Source organism: Anabrus simplex, chromosome 2 (genome assembly GCF_040414725.1).
Source record: "Anabrus simplex isolate iqAnaSimp1 chromosome 2, ASM4041472v1, whole genome shotgun sequence".
Lineage (NCBI taxonomy): Eukaryota > Metazoa > Arthropoda > Insecta > Orthoptera > Tettigoniidae > Anabrus > Anabrus simplex.
The window spans coordinates 587,606,834-587,631,585 of NC_090266.1; the positions used below are offsets into that span (position 1 = coordinate 587,606,834).

At 43.6% G+C, this 24,752-nt stretch overlaps 1 protein-coding gene across 1 annotated transcript in view; it reads left to right on the top strand.

Annotated features, from left to right (window-relative positions):
* iav (transient receptor potential cation channel subfamily V iav) overlaps positions 1-24,752 on the top strand; it is a 262,128-nt gene that overhangs the window by 50,733 nt on the left and 186,643 nt on the right. The window contains exon 6 of the mRNA XM_068226013.1: positions 4,184-4,299. Coding sequence (XP_068082114.1) covers positions 4,184-4,299 — 116 coding nt within the window. The remainder of the gene's footprint in view (positions 1-4,183; positions 4,300-24,752) is intronic.

Below are 24,752 nucleotides of genomic sequence, written 5' to 3' on the forward strand. Positions count from 1 at the left end.
CCGTACGAATACTTATGTCATATGACATGATATCTGATTGTGGAATCTAAGAACAAGGTTACGCTCCGCATAACTGGTATCTTTTCCCTTACGACTCATACAGACACCACTTTACAATGACACATACGAAGACAGCTGCAGTCGACCTCGGACTGAACAACTGTTTGTCGGACGAGTTTACGCGCTATGGGAAATGGGCTTTCAACCCTGTTTACAGAATGCTTTCATGTCCGTCATCATCATCATCATCATCTGTTTACCCTCCAGGTTCGGTTTTTCCCTCGGACTTAGCGAGGGATCCCACCTCTACCGCCTCTAGGGCAGTGTCCTGGAGCTTCAGACTCTTGGTCGTGGGATACAACTGGGGACTATGACCAGTACCTCGCCCAGGCGGCCTCACCTGCTATGCTGAACAGGGGCCTTGTGGAGGGATGGGAAGATAGGCAAGGAAGAGGGAAGGAAGCGGCCGTGGCCTTAAGTTAGGTACCATCCCGGCATTCGCCTGGAGGAGAAGTGGGAAACCACGGAAAACCACTTCCAGGATGGCTGAGGTGGGAATCGAACCCACCTCTACTCAATTGACCTCCCGAGGCTGAGTGGACCCCGTTCCAGCCCTCGTACCACTTTTCAAATTTCGTGGCAGAGCCGGGAATCGAACCCGGGCCTCCGGGGGTGACAGCTAATCACGCTAACCACTACACCACAGAGGCTTTCATGTCCGTACGAATACTTATGTCATATGACATGATATCTGTTTGTGCTTCTTGACATTATGTCTTTAATACTAGAGATTGTATGTATATTTTGTTCAAATCTTAGACTATAAAAATAAAGGGATGTATTGTTCTGCAATACCATCAGTTCTATTACTCTAGCCCCAACAAGTATCGTATAGCAGCAGATTCAATGCTACACACCGTTCGTCAGCACAAGTGTACGAATACTTATGACACTTACTGTATCTGCAATATTGCGGACTTTGCTGTCTGACAGTTTCAATTTTTTTTTTTTGCTATTTGCTTTACGTCGCACCGACACAGATATGTCTTACCGCGACGATGGGATAGGAAAGGCCTAGGAATTGGAAGGAAGCGGCCGTGGCCTTAATTAAGGCACAGCCCCGGCATTTGCCTGGTGTGAAAATGGAAAACCACGGAAAACCATCTTCAGGGCTGCCGACAGTGGGGCTCGAACCCACTGTCTCCCGATTACTGGATACTGGCCGCACTTAACCGACTGCAGCTATCGAGCTCGGTGACAGTTTCAAATGCAGCACTATGTTCCTATGACGTTTCCTTTTTGAACTTCCTGGCTCCATGGCTAAATGGTTAGCGTGCTGATCTTTGGTCACAAGGGTCCCGGCTTCGATTCCCGGCAGGGTTGGGAATTTTAACCATATACTAATTGGTTAATTTCACTGGCACGGGGGCTGGGTATATGTGTCGTCTTCATCATGATTTCATCCTCATCACGATGGGCAGGTCGCCTACGGGAGTCAAATGAAAAGACCTGCATCTGGCGAGCCGAACTTGTCCTCGGACACTCCCGGCACTAAAAGCCATACGCCCTTTCATTTCGTTTGGACTTCCTGCTGAAGGATCAACTAGCATTTCTGCCATGTCGCAACCAGTGTCAGATCATAGAAATGACGTGCGGTGCATGGGCACCGTCATCTTAATTTGGGCTACCTCGGGTTGTCCGGAGTTTCCATCTCGCAAAGCATGGTCTATAAGGAGTCCTTTGAGCACTATGATCGAATGTACACCAGGTTCGTGACAACGGCATGCACACAAAACCATCCATTCCGTTCCGAGTTCATTTCATTTGCTAATATCCGCCTCTTGCTATATTTATAGGGCCTTATTGCAGGCTGCGGAAAAGACGCAAAGATATAATTTTCCGAGTGAGTTGGCCAGGCATTCAGGGTGGCGTAGCTGTGCGCTTGCAATTGGGAGACGGTGGGTTCGAATTCCACTGTCGGCAGCCGTTAAGACGGTTTTCCGTGGTTGGCCATTTTCACACCAGGCACTGCTGGGATTGTACCTTAATTAAGGCCATGGTCACTGCGTTCCCAGTCCTAGCCCTTCTGAAACCTTCCATGTGTTAGAGCGACGCCAAACCATTAGCAAGAAACACTTAAATGATTTTAAAATAAGCATAAAATTAAGTAATATTTTGCTATAAAGAAAGGTGTGGCCGTCTGATTGGTACTGACTAGGAAAGAAGGACCATTTTACCGATAACATTCTTCCCATAAGGATGGATTACCATGAAGGAGGGTTAAACATGTTTTTCACCATAACATAATTTACTTGGCATAGAATAAGAAGAGAACTTACTGCATTAATTGTGAGCGTTTACATAGAAATGTTCCTTTAACAAGCCAAAAGAACAATTTTTAGTATAAACCAATGTTCGCAAAATTTTTACTCGCAAGTACCTGCCTGTGGACTCAGTCGAGCAAAAAGAAAACATAAGAAAATCCTCCGCTTCAGGAATTCCCCCCCCCCCACCACCACCACCACCACTATACAAAGGGAAGGCCTTAATTTCCTGTAACAACAGAGGCTTTTCCCTCACAATATTGGTCACCGGGCAAGTTGGTCGTGTGGTTAGGGGCGCGCAGCTGTGAGCTTGCATCCGGTAGATAGTGGGTTCGAACCCCACTGTGGCAGCCCTTAAGACGGTTTTCCATGGTTTCCCATTTTCACTCCAGCAGACTGTTCATTAATTAAGGCCACGGCCGATTCCTTCCCACTCCTAGGCCTTTCCTATCCCATCGTCACCATAAGACCTATCTGTCTTGGTGCGACGTAAAGTAAATTGTTAAAACATTATTGCTCGGTACTGCCTTGTTTACAGTATTTATTGCTGTGTGATAGCTCCTTTAGAAAGGCTCGTTTCAAAGCTTAAGTTTAAAAAAATCCTCGAGAACTTGCATTTCTGCCACAATGAGAGAACAAATATTTAATTTGACCTCGAAAAGAAAATCATCTTCTTCTTCTTCCCTTTACCCTCCAGGGTTGGTTTTTCCTTCGGATTCAGCGAGGGATCCCACCTCTACCGCCTCAAGGCCAGTGTCCTGGAGCGTGAGACGTTCGGTCTGGAGATAAAACTGGGGAAGAGGACAAGTACATTTCACAGGTGGCCTCACCTGCTCCGCTGACCAGGGGCCTTGTAGACGGATTGGAAGATTGGAAGACAAATAAGAGGAAGTGAGCGGTCGTGGCCGTAAGTTATGTACCATCCCGTCATTTTCCTGGAGGAGAAGTGGGAAACCACGGAAAGCCACTTTTAGGATGGCTGTGGTGGGAATCGAACCTTCGTCTACTCAGTTGACCTCCAGAGGCTGAGTAGACCCCGTTCCAGCCCTCGTACCACTTTTCAAATTTCGTGGCAGAGCGAGGTATCGAACTCGGACCTCCGGGGGTGGCAGCTAATCACACTAACCACTACACTACAGAGGCGGACAGAAGAAAATGTTAATTGCTAATTATATTCTAAAATATTAAGAAGGTTCAACTACATTGTTCTACCTGCCAGACAACCCCCTCCGACCCTCAAGCCCAACAGCCCCGAAGGTCCATGGCCTATGAAGCGACCGCTGCTCCAAGTAAAATTATTTTTTTTTTTTTTTTTGCTATGGGCTTTACGTCGCACCGACACAGAGAGGTCTTATGGCGACGATGGGATAGGAAAGGCCTAGGAGTTGAAAGGAAGCGGCCGTGGCCTTAATTTAGGTACAGCCCCAGCATTTGCCTGGTGTGAAAATGGGAAACCACGGAAAACCATTTTCAGGGCTGCCGATAGTGGGATTCGAACCTACTATCTCCCGGATGCAAGCTCACAGCCGCGCGCCTCTACGCGCACGGCCAACTCGCCCGGTCAAGTAAAATTAAACTGAAGAAGTGAATGAACCTCTATACACTTGTGGTAAATCATTATAGGCAATAAAATTAATTTCATTTTTCTTTCTTTCTTTCTTTCTTTCTTTCTTTTGGGTATAATGTTAAGGAGGTATGTTTACTTTACTCCCTGGCGGGGATGCTACTCATGAGAAGAGAGCGCAGACCCCTCCTTGCCTCATCCGAGCAGTATTCTCATTACGTCACCAATTCATGCAGGTCCCCGACCACAGGGAGAAACTACTCTTTCTGTTTGACACTTTCGTATCTATTTCCAGATTGGAACTCAGCCTTATTCATTATCCTGAACGGAACAAAGGAAGAACATTTGGATATGTTGGATGGTGGAATTATTCAGCGACTTCTGGAAGAAAAGTGGAAAACCTTTGCAAGGGTAAGAAATATATTGGAGTTCTTATTCATTACTGAGTGTCCCGATAGCCATGATAATTTGTAAAATTGTAGTCAACTGAAGACTTATTGCGACATCTTGGATGAAGTTTAGGGTGTTATTTAGTGCTAACCAAATCACTTTTGGAATATCAACATTTTATTCTGCAAGACTGCCTTCTTCTGATATATGAAAGTAGCCTAAATATACACGCGACCATTTCACATACCTGTAGGGCTATTTGATTATTAAAAATACCTGCGGGTTACTAAATTTAAATTTTGTAGACGTTACTTCTACATTTCATTTCATTTCATTTCATTTCATTCTACATCACTTTTCTGAATTCAGATTATTATATCACACCGCGTCCAACTTCCAGTTATAGCTCCACATTTATACTACAACGCGCTGTTCAATTCCTAAATCATTTAAGTGTTAAATTTGGTTTATGTTTTCTTTTTTTTCGGACACATCTTAATTTGTGTTTTCTAATTCTACTGTAGGATATCAACTCTTGTACACTGCATGTATCAAATATAAGAAAAGTTTACAATAAACAATACCTTCTCCCTGATCTGTGATTTCCGAGATATGGGAGAAGGGTATTGTATTATCTTATTTACACTACAACGGAGCTTAAATTCACTAAGCAGTTTATAGATAACATGAACTTATCGTTGGTTTACAACCAAGACACATTGTCAGTTTTCGAGTTTTTGACATTTTCACACTACTCCATGTTGTTTCCCCTGTCTGTTCACTAGTGATATCCATTAAGCCGTACGAGGTTATTTTGTTTATTGACTTTTGTTTCTTTCTTTCTTTTCTCTTTCTTCCTTTCTTTTTTCTTTCTTTCTTTCTTTCTTAATCCTTTTTCCCCCGGACTCAGCGACGGATTTCACCTCTACCGCCTGCTGAACAGGGCCCTGTGCGGATTTGGGAAGATCGGAAGGGATATACTAGGAAGTGTCTAGAAAGAAGCCGTGGTCTTAAGTCAGATACCATCCCGACATTTGCCTGGAGGAGTAGGAAACCACGGCAAACCACTTCGAGGATGGCTGTGCTGGGAATCGAACCCCCCTCTCTACTCAGATGAACTCTCGAGGTTGAGTGGACACCGTTTCAGCCCCCATACCACTTTTCAAAATTCGAAGCAGAGCCGGGAATCGAACCCGGGCCTCCGAGGGGTGGCAGCTAATCACACTAACCACTACACCACAGAGGCGGACACATTAACTTTCCTAATTTGCTTTTTCGCCCTAAGTTGCAAGAGAATTTCATTCAGGTAAATTACATTAATACAACTTCAGCTACGCAGCGATATTCTAGATGTATAATTTCTGAACTGATATTGGCAATGATAGACTGAAAACTTTCAAACCTGTTTTTCTCTGCAGGAAGTTCATTGACTTAATGTGTTTTGCTTAAAATCAAACCAAACCAAACCCCATGGCACTACAGCCCTTGAAGGGCCTTGGCCTACCAAGCGACCGCTGCTCAGCCCGAAGGCCTGCAGATTACGAAGTGTCGTGTGGTCAGCACGACGAATCCTCTCGACCGTTATTCTTGGCTTCCTAGACCGGGGCCGCTATCTCACCGTCAGATAGCTCCTCAATTCTAATCACGTAGGCTGAGTGGACCTCAAACCAGCCCTCAGGTCCAGGTAAAAATCCCTGACCTGGCCGGGAATCGAACCCGGGGCCTCCGGGTGAGAGGCAGGCACGCTACCCCTACACGACGGGGCCGGCGGAAGTCATTCTACTCTATTTAAAACGAGGGTAACTTTCTACATAGATTAGGATACTGAGTGCAAAGCAAATATTGTGAAACCAGAAAGATTTGCATAAAGTATGATAACAGCAAACGTAAGCAGTAGTGGTTTTGGGGGAGTTCTGGAACCGCCACCTCCACACCCCTCGGAGAGGCCTCCGCCTCACGGAATGTGCTGACTAAGAGTGCATGCTTAATCTCGAATGACCTCACTTGGAAAGTAGGGTGGTTGGCTAAGAGGGCGCCCTTATCCTCACAGGACCTTACACTGGCTACGTGTCGAGGCTTAACCTCACAGACCCCGGGTTCGACCCCAGGCCTAAGGGCGTTAACCTTATAGATCTAAGTTCGATGCAGAGCCTTAAACCTCACATGACGTTACGTTGGCTGCGTGTCCAGGCTTAACCTCACATATCCCGGGTTCGACCCCAGGCCTAAGGGCGTTAACCTTACAGACCTAAGTTCGGTGCCGTGTCTTACCGCATAACAGTGCATGCTTAACCTTACATGGTGTTAATGGCTAAGAGCACTGGCTTAGCCTCATGCTGATAGGCGTTAACCTAACCGGTTACCCTTCTCTACACTCTGCCTGAAAGTGCAGCCTTAACCTTACGTTGACCAAGCGATAACCCATCTGACTGCCATTCCCTACACTCTGGCTAGAGATTCGGGCCTAGGCTTAACCTAAGTACACAAGATGAGACATGGTCTAGGAGCTATGGAAGCTGACCTTGGAACAAGATGGCGGCTACACACATTGTATTAATGAGACTAGGGAGCAGGTGTAAGGCTTAATACACATGCTTTATTCATAGGGGTGTAACATTGGGAAGCATCTTTGGGGCTCGAAGCTGAGCGACTGGAGGGTCATTCCTCCTCCTCTTTGTAGACTTAGACTTCCTCCTCTGTATCCTCGTCCTCCTCCTCATGGACTAAGTAGCGTATGACTACCTCCTCCTCCTGAGTGCAAGCGTAACCTAACAGGCACGGATTCGACTCCAAGCTTAACCTAACAGGAATGGATTTGACGTCAGGCTTAACCTTACGACGGCGTTAGAGACACCAATTCGAGCTTCAAACCAAGGCTTAACCTAACTAGACAAGATGAGACATGGTCGAGGGGCTTTGATGCTGAGTTTCGTGGACGCTGAACTTGAAACACGAGAATGGAAAAAGGACAAAAGGGCAAAAGGACTAAAGGGAAAATGGGCTAAAGGGAATAAGCTATGGTCTATGGTTCTGAGCTGAATTTGGAAGGGCTAACGTGCAAAAGGACTAAACGAAAAATAGGACAAAGGGGAGAAAGGGCTAAAGGGAATGAGCTATGGTCTAGGTCTCAATGCTGAACTTGGAAGGGCTAAAGGCTAAAAGGACAAAAGGGAAACGGGAAAAAGGGCAAAAGGAAAATGGCAAGAGGGCGAAATGGAAAAGGGCTAAAGAGCCAAAGGGAAAAACGGCTAAATGGATAAAAGGAAAATGGGCAAAAGGGATAAAATTAGCTATGGTCTAGGGCTCAGAGCTGAACTTGGAACAAGATGTGGCACGGGACTAGGAAGGTGGTGTAAGGCTTAATGCATGTACTTTATTCATAGGGACATAACTTTAGAAAGCTACTTCAAGGCCTTGAAGCTGAGCGGCTGCAGATTTAAAGACGCTAGCGTTTGAGCTGATGCGTTACGCGGTATTGGTTTTTAGTGTTTGGAACACTGAATTTTTTATTTTAACATTTCGTGTTTATAGATTTGAACTCCAGAGAATTATAGTAGCTTACAATATTATTGACATCGCTTAGAGATTAAAACTTTGTGTTCAGAACCGAATAAAAAGTTCGCGCTACACATGACAGGGAATGGAACCCAGAGCTCTTCCCTTTGGACTGCTGAGTATCATGGTAAGTAAATAACTGCGCATTGAAGGCGTGCGTTAAATTCAAAACACCCAACGTTCGAGCTACAAGAATTTTAAAACTTACCGACTCGACTAGGAAGTGAACCCGTGGCTCCTCTATTTGGACAGCAAGCAAGCATGACTGTACGTTGAAAGATTGTGCGTTTAATTGAAACATCTGGTTTCAGCGCTTCAAGAAATTAAAACATCACCGACCTAATTGCGATTCAAACATGGAGCTTACTTGGACACAAAGCTTTAATTCAAAACACCTAACGTTTGAGCTGCGGGAAATTTAAAATCCCCACCCCGACTAGTATTCGAACATGGAGCTCGCTTGGACTCAAAACTGAAGTGCTACTTAAATATCTATCTCCGAAAATTCAAACATCTAACTCTGAACAAAGAAAAAAATTACCGGCTCTGAGTTTCGAACCTGGAGCTCACTTGGACTAGGAACTAAAGAAATTAAGTGTATAAGAAGAAAAAAATCCGCAGCCCGACCTGGAATCGATGGCGAGGTTTTCGTTTACTGAAGACTAAGTGTGAAGTGTTAGTTCAAAGTACGTTAACTGAATATGGATTGACATGCAGCTAATTTAGTATAAAGTGAGGTCGTGGCAGTATGCGCATCTCAGCAAAAAAGACTGCAGGAGCAAGTTGATTAGACATGGAAGTATTTGCTGAGAAAATAAATACCAAGTTCATTGTCTTTGCATTTAGCCTAGTAAGCACATCTCAGCAAAAAATAAATTGGTGATATGAGCAAGTTGACTAGACTTGGAAGTAACTTATTTGCTGAGACAGGGAATACAAAAGTTCAACGTTTCTGCATTCAGCTCTGAGGTTTAGATTTGTATCCTGGAGACTTGTGATTGCCTGCTCTAATGTTTACGTCACTTATCATCTAACGTTTGAGCTGCGAGAAATTAAAAAATCCCCAGCCCGACTGGGAATCGAACTCGGCACTTTTCCCTTGGACTACCATAGTAACTAAATGATTGTGCGTTAAATGATAATAATAATAATAATAATAATAATAATAATAATAATAATAATAATAATAATAATAATAATAATAATAATAATAATAATAATAATAATAATAATATATCTGTCACCTACAAAATTTTATCAGCATGTCTCCTGCATAGAACAAAAAAGCTTAGAACCCAAATTAGCTGAATATCAAACCAGATTCATACCAAATAGGTCATGCTCCATACAAATTCTTAACCTCAAAACCATACTCAAAAAGCGAGCTCTCAGACAAAATCCCCCTCATATGTGAATATGTAGACCTCGAAAAAGCTTACGATTCGATCGACAGGCCCTTACTTTTCCAAATTCTAGAAGAGAGGGGACTAGATCCAAAAGCCCCAGAACTCATAAAACAAACACTGACTGGCACGAAATCTAAAGTGAAATTTACGGGGGAAATCTTAGAACCGTTCGACATTCTCTCCTATTCTGTTCAGCGTCGTCCTAGACAAAGTTATGGAAGAATGGGAGAAAGAACTCAAGAAATATGAGTTTTGGAAGCCAATCCGACTGGGCTTTCCCAAAGATAACCTCCACATAACACACCTTGCAGATGATCTGGCGATACTAACAGAGGATGAGGAGACTGCCGTTAAACAGCTCGAGATAATTATTGAAATTGCAGAAAAGATGGGATTACTGATATCAAGAGCCTGAGAACAACGTATGGTACAATTGACATTGTCCCTTACTTTAAATACCTCGGAGAATTTATTAAACTGACAGGCCTTGAAAAGATCTCACAACAAACCCGTCTCCAAAAAATTAAAAATCATTCGGTAACAAGCAAACTGGAAGTTCCGAGTTACAGCATAATTCGGACCTCGCAAGCTAAGTGCAGCAAGCCAAGTGCAGCAGGAATCATCAGAACTGTTAGACCTTGTCAGCATAACTTTTTTGCGAGCCTAGTAATTAGAAACTACAATACAGTATCCCCTTTTGTTTCTGACAACTGAGTGTGGAACACGTCTTTGGTTCAGGACTAGCACTTTGCTTGGTAACGATTGAATATTAGATATAATTTGCGCGTATGTGCGTGTAGGTGTATAACCCAGGCTTATTTAAATATTCTAGATTATGTAATTCCCGGCTGGGTCGGGGATTTTATTCTTTATTGGGTAAATATGACAAGACGCGAACTCCTGCGGGACTAAATTCCGGCACCACATTATTTTTACTTTTGGGTACGCACGCTGAGTATTCATTACGAAGGTGGGTTGTAACAATAAATTATTATTATTATTATTATTATTATTATTATTATTATTATTATTATTATTATTATTATCCCCATCTCGAATGGAAGTCAAACTTAAGGTGTTTCAATTGAACACACAAGCCTTTAATGTACAGTCATTTAATTATAATGTTTGTTTGCTGTCCAAGTAAAGGAGCCACCTGTTCGATTCCTAGTCGGTCGGCGATTTTACTTTTAATTTCTTGTAGCTCGAAGGTTGAGTGTTTTGAATTTAATGCACAATCATTCCGTTACTATGACAGTCCAAGGAAAGAGTGCCGAGTTCGATTCCCAGTCGCGCTGGGGATTTGTTAATTTCTCGCAGCACAAACGTTAGGTGCTAAGTGATGTAAACATTAGAGCAGGCAATTGTAAGTCTCCAGGATTAAAATCTACACCTCGGAGCTGAATGCTAATATCACAATTTTGTTATTGCTGAGGCTAAATGCTAAAAATTATGAATTTATATTTCATGTCTCAGCAAATACTTCAAGGACTAATCAACTTGCTCCTGCAGTCAATTCTTTTGCTGAAATGCACATATTATTACTGTACCGGGAGGTACACCTCGAAGCCGCACATTTAAATCTTGCGCCTAAAAGAACTCCTCTACTGGAGAAATCGTGAAATTGAAATTAGACCTACTTCAACCTTTACTCAGAAGATGTCACTACAGTAATTGGATGTAATTTTCTTATTGTGAAGTTTCATGTACTGTATGAAATTCTACGTGTTTGTTTACCAGTCATCAAGAAGTTTGGACCTTCTTCAACAGAGGTCACTGCTAAAAAACTATCATGCACCCTGGTGCGAAGTGAAAGAACTTTGATTTGAAGAAGTTTTGTATTCATAAGTTAGTTTTTTTACTAAATTATGTTCATTCATTTTTGGATTGGCAATATTGATCTTTTCTTTCAGCAAGTTTTGAATTTAGCTAATCATGAATTTCTGTAATTAATTTTCTGCCTATCACAGGCTTCTTCCTCGATTCTGAGTGTCACTTTTGATGTTATCCAATAAAATTTTGAGGGTATGGCTAGTTTATTCATGAAAGGTCTCGAACTTCCCCCGTGGGTTTATAAACTGCGGATTTTCACGTCTCTTGGCCATTTGATCAACATCTAACTAAGTGTGTTTGTGTCAAGCAGGAGGCGGGAGGCGCCTCTTTCATCAGGCAGCAGTTCTTCAGCAAGGTAATGGCCTATTAACATCTTTATTTCTTGCTAGCTCTGCAGTTTAACCCGTGGGGGAGGTCCGAAACTTTAACTATGTACCTACTTTTCTGAAAATGTAATTTCTGCCGGCTTATGTAAAAACTTCATAAAATCTTTAACTGTAAATCGGGGATAGAGAGTGATGTACCCTCTCGAGCTCTCCTTCATATTGGTTTGAGGTGACTACGTTTTGTAACTGTTTTTCTTCCTTTCCGTGATGTCTTAATTTATTCTTATACGAGTCACCTCAGTAGTTTGGAAATAGCCCTTGTTTCATCGGGCTAGTGCCCTTTAGGTTTTAAGAATTCATATCTGGGAGTGCAAGCATTCGTTTCCTTTCATTTTGTGTTCGGACCATTTATCTAACTGCTACTTCTTTTTACACGAAGGCCCTATAGTTTGGGTACGAGATACCCCTGTTTCAATCTGAAAGCTGGGCCATGGAAGGCCAAAAGATGTAAGATATTTTTGGTGTTGCCTTGAGTAGGCTTGAAAACTGAGAGCACGTTAGCTCTTTTTCATATGTTGTAAAAGTGCCTCTGGGAGGCCGGATTTTGGTATTGCTGGAGCAAGGGCTCCATGTATTAGGGGATTTCTGCCCTTAAGTAAAGTTGTGATCTTTGTAAATTCGAGCGTGTAGCTCAGGAAATGTAAGCGAGGGTCTTGAAGCCCAGGACTTGTAGAATTCACTACCTTGTATTTTACTTGACTCATTTCTAACTTGCCTATGGGACCTGTTATATTGTTATTTGTTGATTTTTTGGAAATTCTGAAAAAGAAAAGAAAATATAACCTTTGTTAAAGTTTTAAATCCCACTCTTGACCTTGTAGTTAGACCCATTCACCCCGGCACCTTCTTTCACCTCTGCGTCCACTGGTAACCTCGTACCAATTACGACCTCTTTAGCTGCATTCTCACTCAGCACTTTAAACTAACAGTTCACACTTCATCTTCAGTGAAGTAAAATCTCCCCATCGATTTCAGGTCGGGTTGAGTATTTTTCTTCTTATACACTTAAGCTCTATAGTTCTGAGTCCAAGTGAGCTCCAGTTTCGAAAGACGAGCCGGTGACTTCTTTCCTCAAAGTTAGATGTTTGAATTTTCGGAGTTAGATTTTTGAATAGTACTTCAGTTTTGAGTCCATACGAGCTCCAGGTTCGAATCCTAATCGGGGTGGGGATTTTTAATTTCACGCAGCTCAAACAAATGCTACAACAATGAACTTGGTATTTCATGTCTCGGCTAGTACGTCCATTTGTCGGGTTGAGGATTTTTTCTTATACACTTAAGCTCTATAGTTCTGAGTCTAAGTGAGCTCCAGGTTCGAAATCCCAGAGCCGGCGATTTTTTTCTTTGCTCAGTGTTAGATGTTTGAATTTTCGGGGTTAGATATTTGAATAGCACTTTAGTTTTGAGTCCAAGCGATCCCTAGGTTCGAGTCCTAGTCGGGTGGGGATTTTCAATTTCCCGCAGCTCAAACGTTAGGTATTTTGAATTTAAACAATAGTACTTCAGCTTTGTGCTCGGGTTCGAGTCACAATTCGAACGGAAATGAGCAGCACGTTAATTACGCATCGGCACAGGCACTATCTTGTTCCAAGTTCAGCTCCACCTCAAAGATGCTTCCCATTGTTACACACTTATGAATAAAGCATATGTATTAAGTCTAACACCAGCTCCCTAGACCCGTGCCACCATCTTGTTCCGAGTTCAGCTCCAAGCCCCCTGAGGGTGGCTTTCAACATTACGACCCCTATGAATAAAGCATATGTATTAGGCTTTAAACCATCTCCCTAGTCCTATTAGTTCAACGTATAGCCGCTAAACTCTCGTAGTGAAGGGCAACCGGTTAGGTTAACGCCTGGTCAGCGTAAGGTTAAGCCTGCAATTTTAGCCAGGGTGTAGTGAAGGGCAACCGATTAGGTTAACGCCTGGTCAGCGTGAGGTTAAGCCTGCACTTTTAGCCAGGGTGTAGGGAAGGAAAACTGGTTAGGTTAACGCCTGGTCAGCGTAACGTTAATCCTGCACTTTTTGCCAGGGTGTAGGGAAGGGCAACCCGTTAAGTTAACGCCTGGATAGCTTGCGGTTAAGCCTGCACTTTTAGCCAGGGTGTAGGGAAGGAAAACAGGTTAGGTTATCGCCTGGTCAGCGTAACGTTAAGCCTGCACTTCTTCCAGGGTGTAGGGAAGGGCAACCGGTTAGGTTAACGCCTGGTAAGCGTGCAGTTATGCCTGCACTTTTAGCCAGGGTGTAGGGAAGGAAAACTGGTTAGGTTAACGCCTGGTCAGCGTAACGTTAATCCTGCACTTTTTGCTAGGGTGTAGGGAAGGGCAACCCGTTAAATTAACACCTGGTTAGCTTGCGGTTAAGCCTGCACTTTTAGCCGGGGTGTAGGGACGGGCAACCAGTTAGGTTACCGCCTGGTCAGCGGAAGGCTATGCCTGCACTTTTAGCCATACACATCATGTAAAGTTAAGCCTACACTGTTATGCTGTAGCCTCGGCATAGGACTTAGGTCTGCAAGGTTAATGCCCTTAGGACTGGAGTCGAACCCGGGATCTGTGAGGTTAAGCCTAGACACGTCATGCCTGATTGCGCTCTTCCCAATAATCACGTTGCTGTTAGGTTAAGCTTACACTCTTGGGCATCGAACTTTGGTCTGTAAGGTTAACGCCCTTAGGCCTGGTGTCGAACCTGGGTTCTGTGAGGTTAAGCCTGGTCACGTAGCCAGCGTAAGGCCATGTGAGGTTAAGAGCGCCCTCTTAGCCAACCGCCCTAGTGAGGTCATGCGAGGTTAAGCACGCACTTTTGTCAGCACATTTCGGGTGGTGGAGACCTCTCCCATGGGCCGGGTGGGGGTGGTAGCTGACGACCTGTCTAAAACCACTGCCGTCATTATAATTAAGTGCTAGTTCTGTATGTAGGACTAACTAACTCCAGACTAAAACTGGTTCCAGAGCGCGCTTTACATAGGACCCTATGAAGGAAGGTAGCCTATCTTCTTTGGGATGACATCAAATACCTTAGGAGGACATTACATGTGGTATTCTTATAAATTTATTAGTAGAGCTCTTTAGGAACAAAAGTGCAAAATTCGTATGTTCACATGGATCAGTGGTTGGCCTCCGGATTCCAATACAACGGGTTCAAACCCGGCAGATGTAGTCTGTTTTTTTCAATTGGCTTCACATAGCGAGGACACAGATAGGTCCTATGGCGACGAAGTCGGATTTTTGATGGGCGGAAAAAAGTTCTTTCGACAATCCATGTTGTACGATGTCGGCATGTAAAAGATCTCTGATGACGTATTTGGTGTTTACCGGACCAAATTAATTAAAACTCAGCCATAGATGCCCAAAAGAGATTCGGTTTACTCTGCTATCTAGTAGGCCTAGAGTAAAACTGAACGTGCACACAGTAGCTGAGGCCATACGATTACTATCATTAGCATTATTTTATTTTCAATAATTCTGTACAGAAATATGGAAGGCCTAGTCGTCCAGTGAAAATGGGCCAGCCCCATGAATATATGGAATGTTTCCTATATCCATGCTTAAAATTAGATACTATTTGCAATATTTACATGGTTTGCAAAATAATGTAAAAAGTATACTTGTACACAATTTCTCAGAGCTCACTCATTCTTTCTGTCGACAGTTAGCTAACCACCCATTCATTTATTCATTCTTTCGTGTATTTACATACTTTCTTTCACTCTACTAGTCTGTCCTTCAATCATTCCCTACATACTCATGGACGCATGCAGCAGGTCCTTTAAATCACATGTTTTAATATGTATAACTTAAATCCCGGACGAGTTCCATAGTTCTGCGGAGCGACAATAAGAACCCTTCTGGAAGGCAGTGAGGTACAGGTGAAAGGCAGAAAAGTGTTAAATCCTCCTCTCTGAGCTGAGCTAAGCAAGCGATAAACGCTGGAAGGGATCAATATCTGCAGAGGCAGGTAGAGATTTCCGGAAAAAGATCAGGTCAGTTTGTTTCACTGTTGTCTCGATGGGAGGGAGAGTGACGGTTAATTAGCTTTTCCGCGTGGCACCGTACTCTCTGCAGCTTACTCATGTTCGCTGTTATGAGATGCCAAGCAGTACGGGCGGAACCATGCTATGGTAAGTTGACTTTAGAGCTCGTGGAGTGAAACCCTTAAAATCCTATACAAGAACCCTAAGATTTTGGTTGCCTTGGACCTTGCTTCTTCACATTGTAATATGACTGTTGATGTAGTGATCATTGCTAGGGTATCTCCAGATTTACGTGGAAACAAAACCACCTGGACATGACTTCACATTAAAAAAGCAACCTGTATAACGAACCCATTGCCTTTAGTGACTGTAGTCAGCACATCAATTTTCGTCACCACTATAATTTCTGTGGGCGTGAGAATTTTCTGTACCGAGCTCGATAGCTGCAGTCGCTTAAGTGCGGCCAGTATCCAGTATTCGGGAGATAGTAGGTTCGAACCCCACTGTCGGCAGCCCTGAAAATGGTTTTCCGTGGTTTCCCATTTTCACACCAGGCAAATGCTGGGGCTGTACCTTAATTAAGGCCACGGCCGCTTCCTTCCCACTCCTAGCCCTTCCCTGTCCCATCGTCGCCATAAGACCTATCTGTGTCGTTGCGACGTAAAGCAACTAGCAAAAAAAAAAAAAAGAATTTTCTGTATGTGTTTTCTTCGTAAGCGATTAATAATTTTCCGACCGTCAGGTGTTTGCTGTTCTAAGCGATGGGGACAAAGTGATTGTCATCTCCTTGGACGGATGGGCAGGTTTGGAAATTTATTTTCCAAGCCCAGCACGAGGTCAAACGTTTTGTAAATTGTCGTTCTTTGGTAAATATTTTAGAAGGACATTGGAATTACCTTCGCAGAGTAACACCCAAATTGTAAACAAGAGATATGGCAATTATAAGAGAATTGTTCCACGTGAAAATCATCTAGATCCTATGTTTGAATAAATGAGATCAAGGGGACTTCATGTAACAGGTATGCGAGAAGTGACGTCAGAGAAGACGTTATGCTGAGGTCCCCATAGCCTAGAGGACAAGAAATAATTCGGGTAGCGCCATGAGCATTTCACGCCTTTAAAATACAATATAAATTGTTTTGATTGTGAGAAAATGAATGGATTAGATTTTATGACTATAGTGGATATAAAATTCAGTGTAAAATTTCACGAGTTAAGGAAATGCTTGGTTAGCATCACAATGTGAGACTACGCTTCGACGTAGCTGGAGTATGCATAAAAGGAACAACCCGAAGAAGACCGCGTCATTTATGAAACAGCCTCCACGGTCTTTGTCTCGGAGTGTTATACGAGACGCGATACTTAGGTAAATTCTGCCAATTTCCAGTACAAGAACTCTAATTATATTGAACGAGGAGTTGTGCTCAACGTAATTTATGTGAAGGTCCCAAAGGACTTGTAAATTTTCAGGTAGTGGAGTGTAGATAATTTATTTCAATCAACAACGCAACGAACTTAGCTTGTTGTTGTTGCTTGTTGTTTTAAGGGGCCTAACATCGAAGGTCATCGGCCCTACGAACTTAGCAAGTTCCATTCTAATATCTCGACGTACTTAAGAAATCATCCATCGTGGTATTCAAATGCTAACATATTTTTAAGAAGGATAACGGAATTGAGATTGACTTTTATTGAAATGCTGGAAAAGCGAACGTGTGTAAAGATAGGAATCTCTCATCAATCACCAACAAAGTGTTAAAATTGTCTAGATCGGGCCTGACAAGTTATATGTATGTTATCTGTGATATCAAACCTTTCATCGGCCAAAAGCTCTTAGTTAACTTGCCATATCGTGCGATAACGGAATATGTGTGCGATCAGGTTTGCGGAACAAGAAAGAAATATGGAGATAAGACGTTTCAAACAAAATTAAATGTATATTGTCAGTTCTATGTTAATTACAAGATTGTGTTTTGTTGTAAATAAAATCCTGAAGTGTGTTGAAATGAGCAGTGCATCACGAATGGTCGCAATGTTAGTGGATATGGCTAAATAAATTCCTATGTTGTCGGCGAGATGAAGATGGTGGAAAATTGCTGCACAAAGGTCTGTACCGTTATTAAATCATGTAAATGGGTATATTTTTGTGTTAACATCGAGGTGCTCATTTATACTTTAATGGCTAAGGTAACATTTCACTTTTTTAATGTGTAGACCTCCGTTATGGGGATAGAAGATGAAATTTTGATGTTAGGAACTTGTACTTGTAGTGCGACAGTAGGTCGAATGTAAGTTATGTCTAGAAAGTACAAAGGACAAAACCTTAGAGTTGTATCAGACTCAAGATTAAAATTCAACACCATTAATAATATATTTCGTCCCGTTAAAAATTAAGAATTTTACAAGAAATTGTGTAGTATTGGATTCATATTACCTATGAGTGAAATAAATTGGTTTGTTACACGTTTTGGGATAACTTAGAGGCGTAAGTTTGAGAGAAGATTGTCAGAAGTTACTATCATCAGTTGGGACTGGGATGTGGTATTGTCGAACCATGGGAAAAATGCAAAGTTGTTTTATAAATGTCGAGTACATATTTTGTAACAGGGTGTATCTGGATATGAGCCCCTATGAGTTAAGTGCTCTGTGCAGTTTGAGATAGTGTCCGGGAAGACTTGTGAAATTCCCCTATGGGTTTTTACGCTTCCAAGAAGAGCCATTATTGTGTCTTGTTGTCTTATTGTAAATAAAATCCTGAAGAGTGTTGAAATGAGCAGTGCATCAAGAATGGTCGTAATGTTAGTGGGTATGGCTAAAAAAATAATATTTTTTACATTGTCTGAGGAGTTATTTGTGAAAGTGTGATTTGGATTCATGTCGTCCCACGATTCTAAGTAAAGATTTTTCGAACATAGATACAATTAGGCCTTAAGGTTTGGAATTTTGGAGAATAGAAGGGAAGATATGTTCTCGGCTTATTATATTAGAATTTGTTCACGGTAACAACATCACGTCGATTTAGGTTTCATTTTATAGTATTGGGGATCGTCAGGCGGTCACTGTGGAATCGCAAGACAGATTTGGTAGAATATTAGGTCATACGGTATAACTGTGTTCAGTCGAAGTGAGTTGCCGATAGAATAGAAATGCGATGTAAACGAGTTGGACATGGACTACGATAGGACTTGTTTGCTGTATAAATATTGTATATGTTTTGTGAGTAGTTGATAGAATATATATGTCATGCTTGCGAGTTGGAGATGGACTACAATAGAACTTAGAAGTCATTTCTTGATGGTAGAAATATTGCAAATTATTCTCTTTTGAGTTTTTGATGGAACGAATATGTTATGTACTGGTTTATGTTGTTAGTGCTTTATGCTAGGTCAAGGAGTGGCATCAGTGGTGTTATTTTACGGGTCGTGTTAGGTGATCTTACCTGATTCACCTAGGTATGCCTTTTGATTTATTGTTGCATAATGTGGTCAGATGCAGGTATGTTCCTTACGTGACGCCCCAGCTGACAGTGAATGGCTCCTACCACTTATCTACGTTGCATAAGTGATCATTCTTTCTCATGTGTTATTATTTGTGGGTCATAGTAGTTTGAATGTTGTGTATTGCAGGTAGAGTTATGTTAAGTTTTGTCGTTTTGAACTGATTCTGTTTTACAATTACAAGTTGGACTCAGTGTTGGTGAGGCTGATATAATATAGTCAAATTCCACCAGTGATGGACTTTCATACAGGGATGCGTGTTTTGTTTATTTTATGGACGTTAAGATAGCAAGTTAATGATTGCGCAACTTTTCTTTTCAGACCTAATAATGTTGACAATTTGTTTATTGTTAACAAAGTGCGCTACTAACATATTTTTATGAACATAATCACGTATTTAATTTAATTTAATAAAGCAATTGTTCGTAGTCCGAGTTAACCTGAAAATTAATTAATCAATTACAATTTTTTAATTAAACCTTACAAGATACTGACGTAAAATATTTTATTTTCTGATTTATTTACTTGTTCAGTTGAATATAATTTATTCCATGATTTTATTTAAGCATTATCAGTTAACCTATTTCATGGAGTTAAGTTTCATGAAAGTGAGGCAGGTACGTTTCCAAGTCCTACTTATTTAGACTGAAATTTGAGCGTTATGCTTTGTAAAGGAGCACATTTGAATTCGTCAAATGATGGCTAATAATTTCACGACTTGGTCAAGTTGGACTGGACGCCATTGCATCTCAAATAAATGGTCCATTCTGTTGAGTACAACAGCGAACACTTGCACGAACACGAACTTAATTTTATTGATTCACTAGTTCACAAGTATTCATTCATTTTAAAATGCACTGAAACTAAAGGTTGTTCTCGCTGGTGACCATGAAAATTAACTATGTACATTATTTACAATGATGCTTATTAGTGGGAATGACTGTTGTAAGTTCCTGAGTGTGCTTTAAGTCACAATAATATTCTCGTTGCCAGAACACAAATATTAAGGGAAGCCCTATCTTAAAGCACATGAAATCAAGAGCAAAGAATTAAGTTTTTCTTTACAATAGAATATGTCACGAGTATGCTGGAGGCAAAGAAGGCTGCAGTGAGAGAGAGAAAGGAAATGGCTGATTGCGCGTGCGAAGGAGAAACCTCACGACCTATGTTGGTCCACTTGTCCAGACCACATTTTCAAAAAAAGAGATACCCAACGTAGCTGGAGTACAGTGCAGACAGGTCGGCATGCGGCAATGCCTCGCAGCATTTTTCCGGGTGGGGTCCCCGTAGCCCCCTCTCCCCACGTGACGATCGACACTAATCTACATTGCCTCCAGCATGCTATTAATTTCTAAGGAGAAAAGAGATAGCAGGGAGGAGTGGGAAGTGATACAAGGAGTATCTGCGTGTTTCCATGTCAAACTTGCTACCAAGGCCAGAGTTTGTGTTGGGTAGGTGGTGTTGAGGGTGGTATTAAGGGTCAGGGAAACACCACATAGTTGGAAAAAGAAAAAGCCTACATGTAAAACCTGACAAATTTTGATAGCACATGCAAGGATGTGGTTTCTGGATAGGGTCCAGGTGATTGTGTTAATTGAGAAAATGTATCATGCATCAGTTATGAGCCATATTCTAGCCAGTCCAATTATCAGGGGATCGGTCTGTCTGGGCACTGTCGTGACTAGCGCGGGCCTTGTCGGTTACGGAGCCATACGTCAATAGCCGCTAAGACCTGCCGCACCACTCCGCATCCTTGGCGTCCCTCGTACCCAGTCTCCGATCCCGGAGAATGAGGCCAAGCCCGCCAAGGCGGGGACCTCCTGGATGGGGGTGGGACGTGACGCCGGGCCTCCTTCCTCTCTGCCCGCGCCATGCCTCGGTAAACAGGGCAACTGCGCTGCGAGGCCGGTTGCCCCCCGCACAGTTGGCGCAAACCCGCGCCCCCTTAAGTGCCGCGTAGGCCGTGTAGTGGTGATCGCAACCACAACGTTTGCACCTCACTAAAAGCCCACACCTATCTTGAGGGTGGCCCCACCTCAAGCAGCGGAAACACTGCAAGAGCTGCCGAGGGGGACGTTTCGGTCTCACCTGACTGCCGCTACGCGTTGAGGTCCTCTCCTGATTGGCTCCTCGGTCCACAGATATCCTGGTAGGCCGGCGACGTCTTCTTCTTCTCCTTCATGGCGCGGGGCCAGCGCCTGCTTCCTGGCTGGAGCAGTCTCTTCTCGGCTGGGGAAGAGGCCTTGTCCTGGTGACCCTCCCCCCTGCCTGGTGACCCAACGGTAGTGGTTGGCCCCGCTGCAGTGACGGCTTCTCCCTCCTCTTGGTTGGCGGCGGTGTCGGGGTTGGTCGCTAAAGACACCTGATTGCGTACCCTGTCCTGTGAGGCGCACATGGATGTCTGCAACATGACAGACTCGCTGGCAGGCCGGGTCAGTGTGGCAGCCTCCGAACGCCAGGGGGTGTCGTCCTCTACTGCCGTGCTGCCGTCCACCGTCTGGAGTGCCTTCCTGGATTGCGCCCGGGTAGTAGGCCCTTCCTGGTAGGGCTTGGTCTGCGTCCACCTCGCAGAGGTGTTCCTTGTGAGAGTGGTCTGCGTCCACTTCGCACAGCCGAGCCACTCAGACTGGGTCGCACAGTCGCGGAACCAGAGGGCGGCGTGCTCCACCTTCGAGGTGCGTCGCTTGTCTTCGGCTGGGTAGCTAGACCAAGTCGGTATTAACCACCGTATGTCCCTGCCTCCTTGGCATTTGGGTGATGGCCTCCCTGATATCCGCCTCGGCCCTCCTCATGAGGGCGCCGGCGTTCGTCCCTGGTACGCCATCCCTCCCTGGTAGCCGGACGACCTGAAACAGAGAAGCGAGCTCGTTCTCCACGTCGCGCAGCCGCTCCTGATCGTGATGGGTGATGATGGGGCCTCTCGACATACATGGTCGTCGAGATGTTCTTGTCTCCGTGGAGAGGGCGCCGTATCTTGTCCAGGACTAGGCCCCGTTCGGAAGGTGCCCCGGCCTGTAGTAGAGGAGCAGCGCCTCGCACTCCGACTCCGTGTAGCCTTCGGAGAAGAAAAAGCCGTTAGGGGCCACACCCGTCCCTGTACGGTTCCGTCTCCACCTCGATCTCCGGCGCTTCCCCGGATATGGCTCTGGTGCCGGCGCGTCCGGTTCCGTGTGTTCTCCGTCGCTGGTTTGGGTCGCCGAAAGAGGTTAGCGACTAAGCGTCCCAACTCGATCCCACATTCGTCGGGAGTTATTGTCACCTGGCTGGCTTCGTTTTTTCTTTTTTGCTACTTGTTTTTACGTCGCACTGACACAGATATGTCTTAAGGCGACGATGGGATAGGAAAGGCCTAGGAATTGGAAGGAAGCGGCCGTGGCCTTAATTAAGGTACAGCCCCTGCATTTGCCTGGTGTGAAAATGGGAAACCACGGAAAACCATCTTCAGGGCTGCCGACAGTGGGGCTCGAACCCTCTATCTCCCGATTACTGGATGCTGGCCGCACTTAAGCGACTGCAGCTATCGACCTCGGTGGCTGGCTTCGTTGTTGTGGAGCAGTGAGGGTTCAAACCCTTCACAAGCCATGCCTCTTTATTCAATTTTTATTTCGTGCCTGCCTAGGCATCCTTCATGAAGACTTGATTTTTCTTAAGTCCCAGATATTCTTATAAGGAAGTCATAATAAATATTGTCACGTAAGCACCGACTATGGACAGATAAATTGTGAACACCACCTGAAACATTATGCTATTTATATATTTATATTATTCTCCAAAGGGTCCACTTCTGTGGGGTAGTGTTTAGCGCCATTAGCGTGTAACAGGGTCATTTTATACAATCTCCCCTGTTCGGGATGCTCCACTGACGTCTGGAAATAACGAAGAAGCTGTTCAAAAATGCAATAGCGTACAACCCGCATACAAGCTCACGGAAATGAATTTAAAATAAGTCATGTACCTGTACCGCGCATATTGCACCGTCATAAAGTCCACCCCTACCATCGACAGCTACACCAGGAACTTCACTGAGAAGACTTTCAACGGATAGAATTTTCGCAATGGATATTGCAAGGAATTAAAACTGATGCGGATTCTTTTCTTACAATTTGTTTTACGTCGCACCGACTCACACATGTCTTATGGCGAGGATGTGATAGGAAAGGCAGTAGATGAGCTATGTATGTTCTAAAACAATGGGTGCTGAGTCAGCATTTTCCCACGAGGTCATTGACCCCTAGTTTCTTTTTACAAGCATAAATCTTTACGATTGCCTTTTCAACTGTGCTACACTTAGTATCAGATAGAAATGACATGATGCCTTTACTCTACAAATGTTCCTTTCACACTGTTGTCATTTCGACACTGCAATTTACATATGTTGCTCACCTCCCGGCATGCACTGCAACACATCCGATCAAAGAGCACGCACTCATGGCGTGAAGACTGTTTAATTGTTTCTTCAATATGCTCCTTGAGAAGAGTTTTAAATGATGGACATCCTAATTCATGCATATCGATATAATAGCGTGCGGCTTGCGAAGAGGCCTGGTGCAGGTCGTTCGAGCTGACACCGTATAGGTGACCTGCGCGTCTATGAGAATGGGTCCCTACGTATGATGAATTCTAATGCTAAAGACGTCACACACACCCAGCCCCCGAGCCATCGGAATGAACCAATGAAGGTCAAAATCCCCGACCCCACCGGGAATCGAACCCGGGACTCTTTGGACCAAAGGCCAGCATGCTAACCATTTAGCCATAGAGCCCGATACATGTCGATAATTTCACATGTTGATGGTAGATACCAACCATTCCTTCTTTTCACAACCCTTTAAAAAAACAAGATCTGCTCTTGACAAATGAGCGTTCATGATCTTAGCTAGAAAGCGATAAGGTATTCCATTTCCTTCCCACTGCAGACCTAAATTTTTCTATCCATTGTGTCTGTCTTTTGTTTTCATCTATTTGCAAACAATAAGGGAAAGGTGGGATAAATACTAAACTGACGAATTTTGGCGCCCACAACACAGTGCAATCCAACACAGCCACCTCTTTGAACACAAATTTGTTGCCGTTCACTTTAAAGCCTTCTACATCAACTATTAATTTTCTTGTCGTGATGGAATAACGCGCTCTACTGTCAGTCACAGCATCTTAAAGACTAAAGAAAATATTCTCACTTATAGCATATATAAAGGCTTGAGTTTACTAGAGAGTGACCTTGATAACGAACAAGTCTAAACATACATAACCATGTCAACGTGATCGCTGCATGTTAAAAAAATGTGACCTTAGTATGGTACATGCTCAGTCCAGCTATTATAGAACTATACATAAAGTATATACAAAGTGTTTGATTCGCAGCTCTGTTACGAAATTTGAAAAGTGGTACAAGGCCTGAAACAGATTCAACTCTGGCACAGGCGCTCAGCTAAGTAGAGATGTATTGAGAAGGAAGAGGAGGAGGAGGAGGAGTTTTTTTGCTAGTTGCTTTACGTCGCATCGACACAGATAGGTCTTAGGGCGACGATGGGACAGGAAATGGCTAGGAGTGGGAAGGAAGCTGCCGTGGCCTTAATTAAGGTACAGTCCCACCATTTGCCTGGTGTGAAAATGGGAAACCACGGAAAACCATCTTCAGGGCTGCCGACAGATAGTTCGAACCCACTATCTCCCGAATACCGGATACGGGTCGCACTTAAGCGACTGCAGCTATCGAGCTCGGTAGGAGGAGGAGGAGGAGGAGTGATGGTTATTTGCCCGTCGGATGGAGACGTAAGGACTTGAGCAGACCTCTGGATGCTATTCGACAGGAGAAGGCTATGTGCCACTA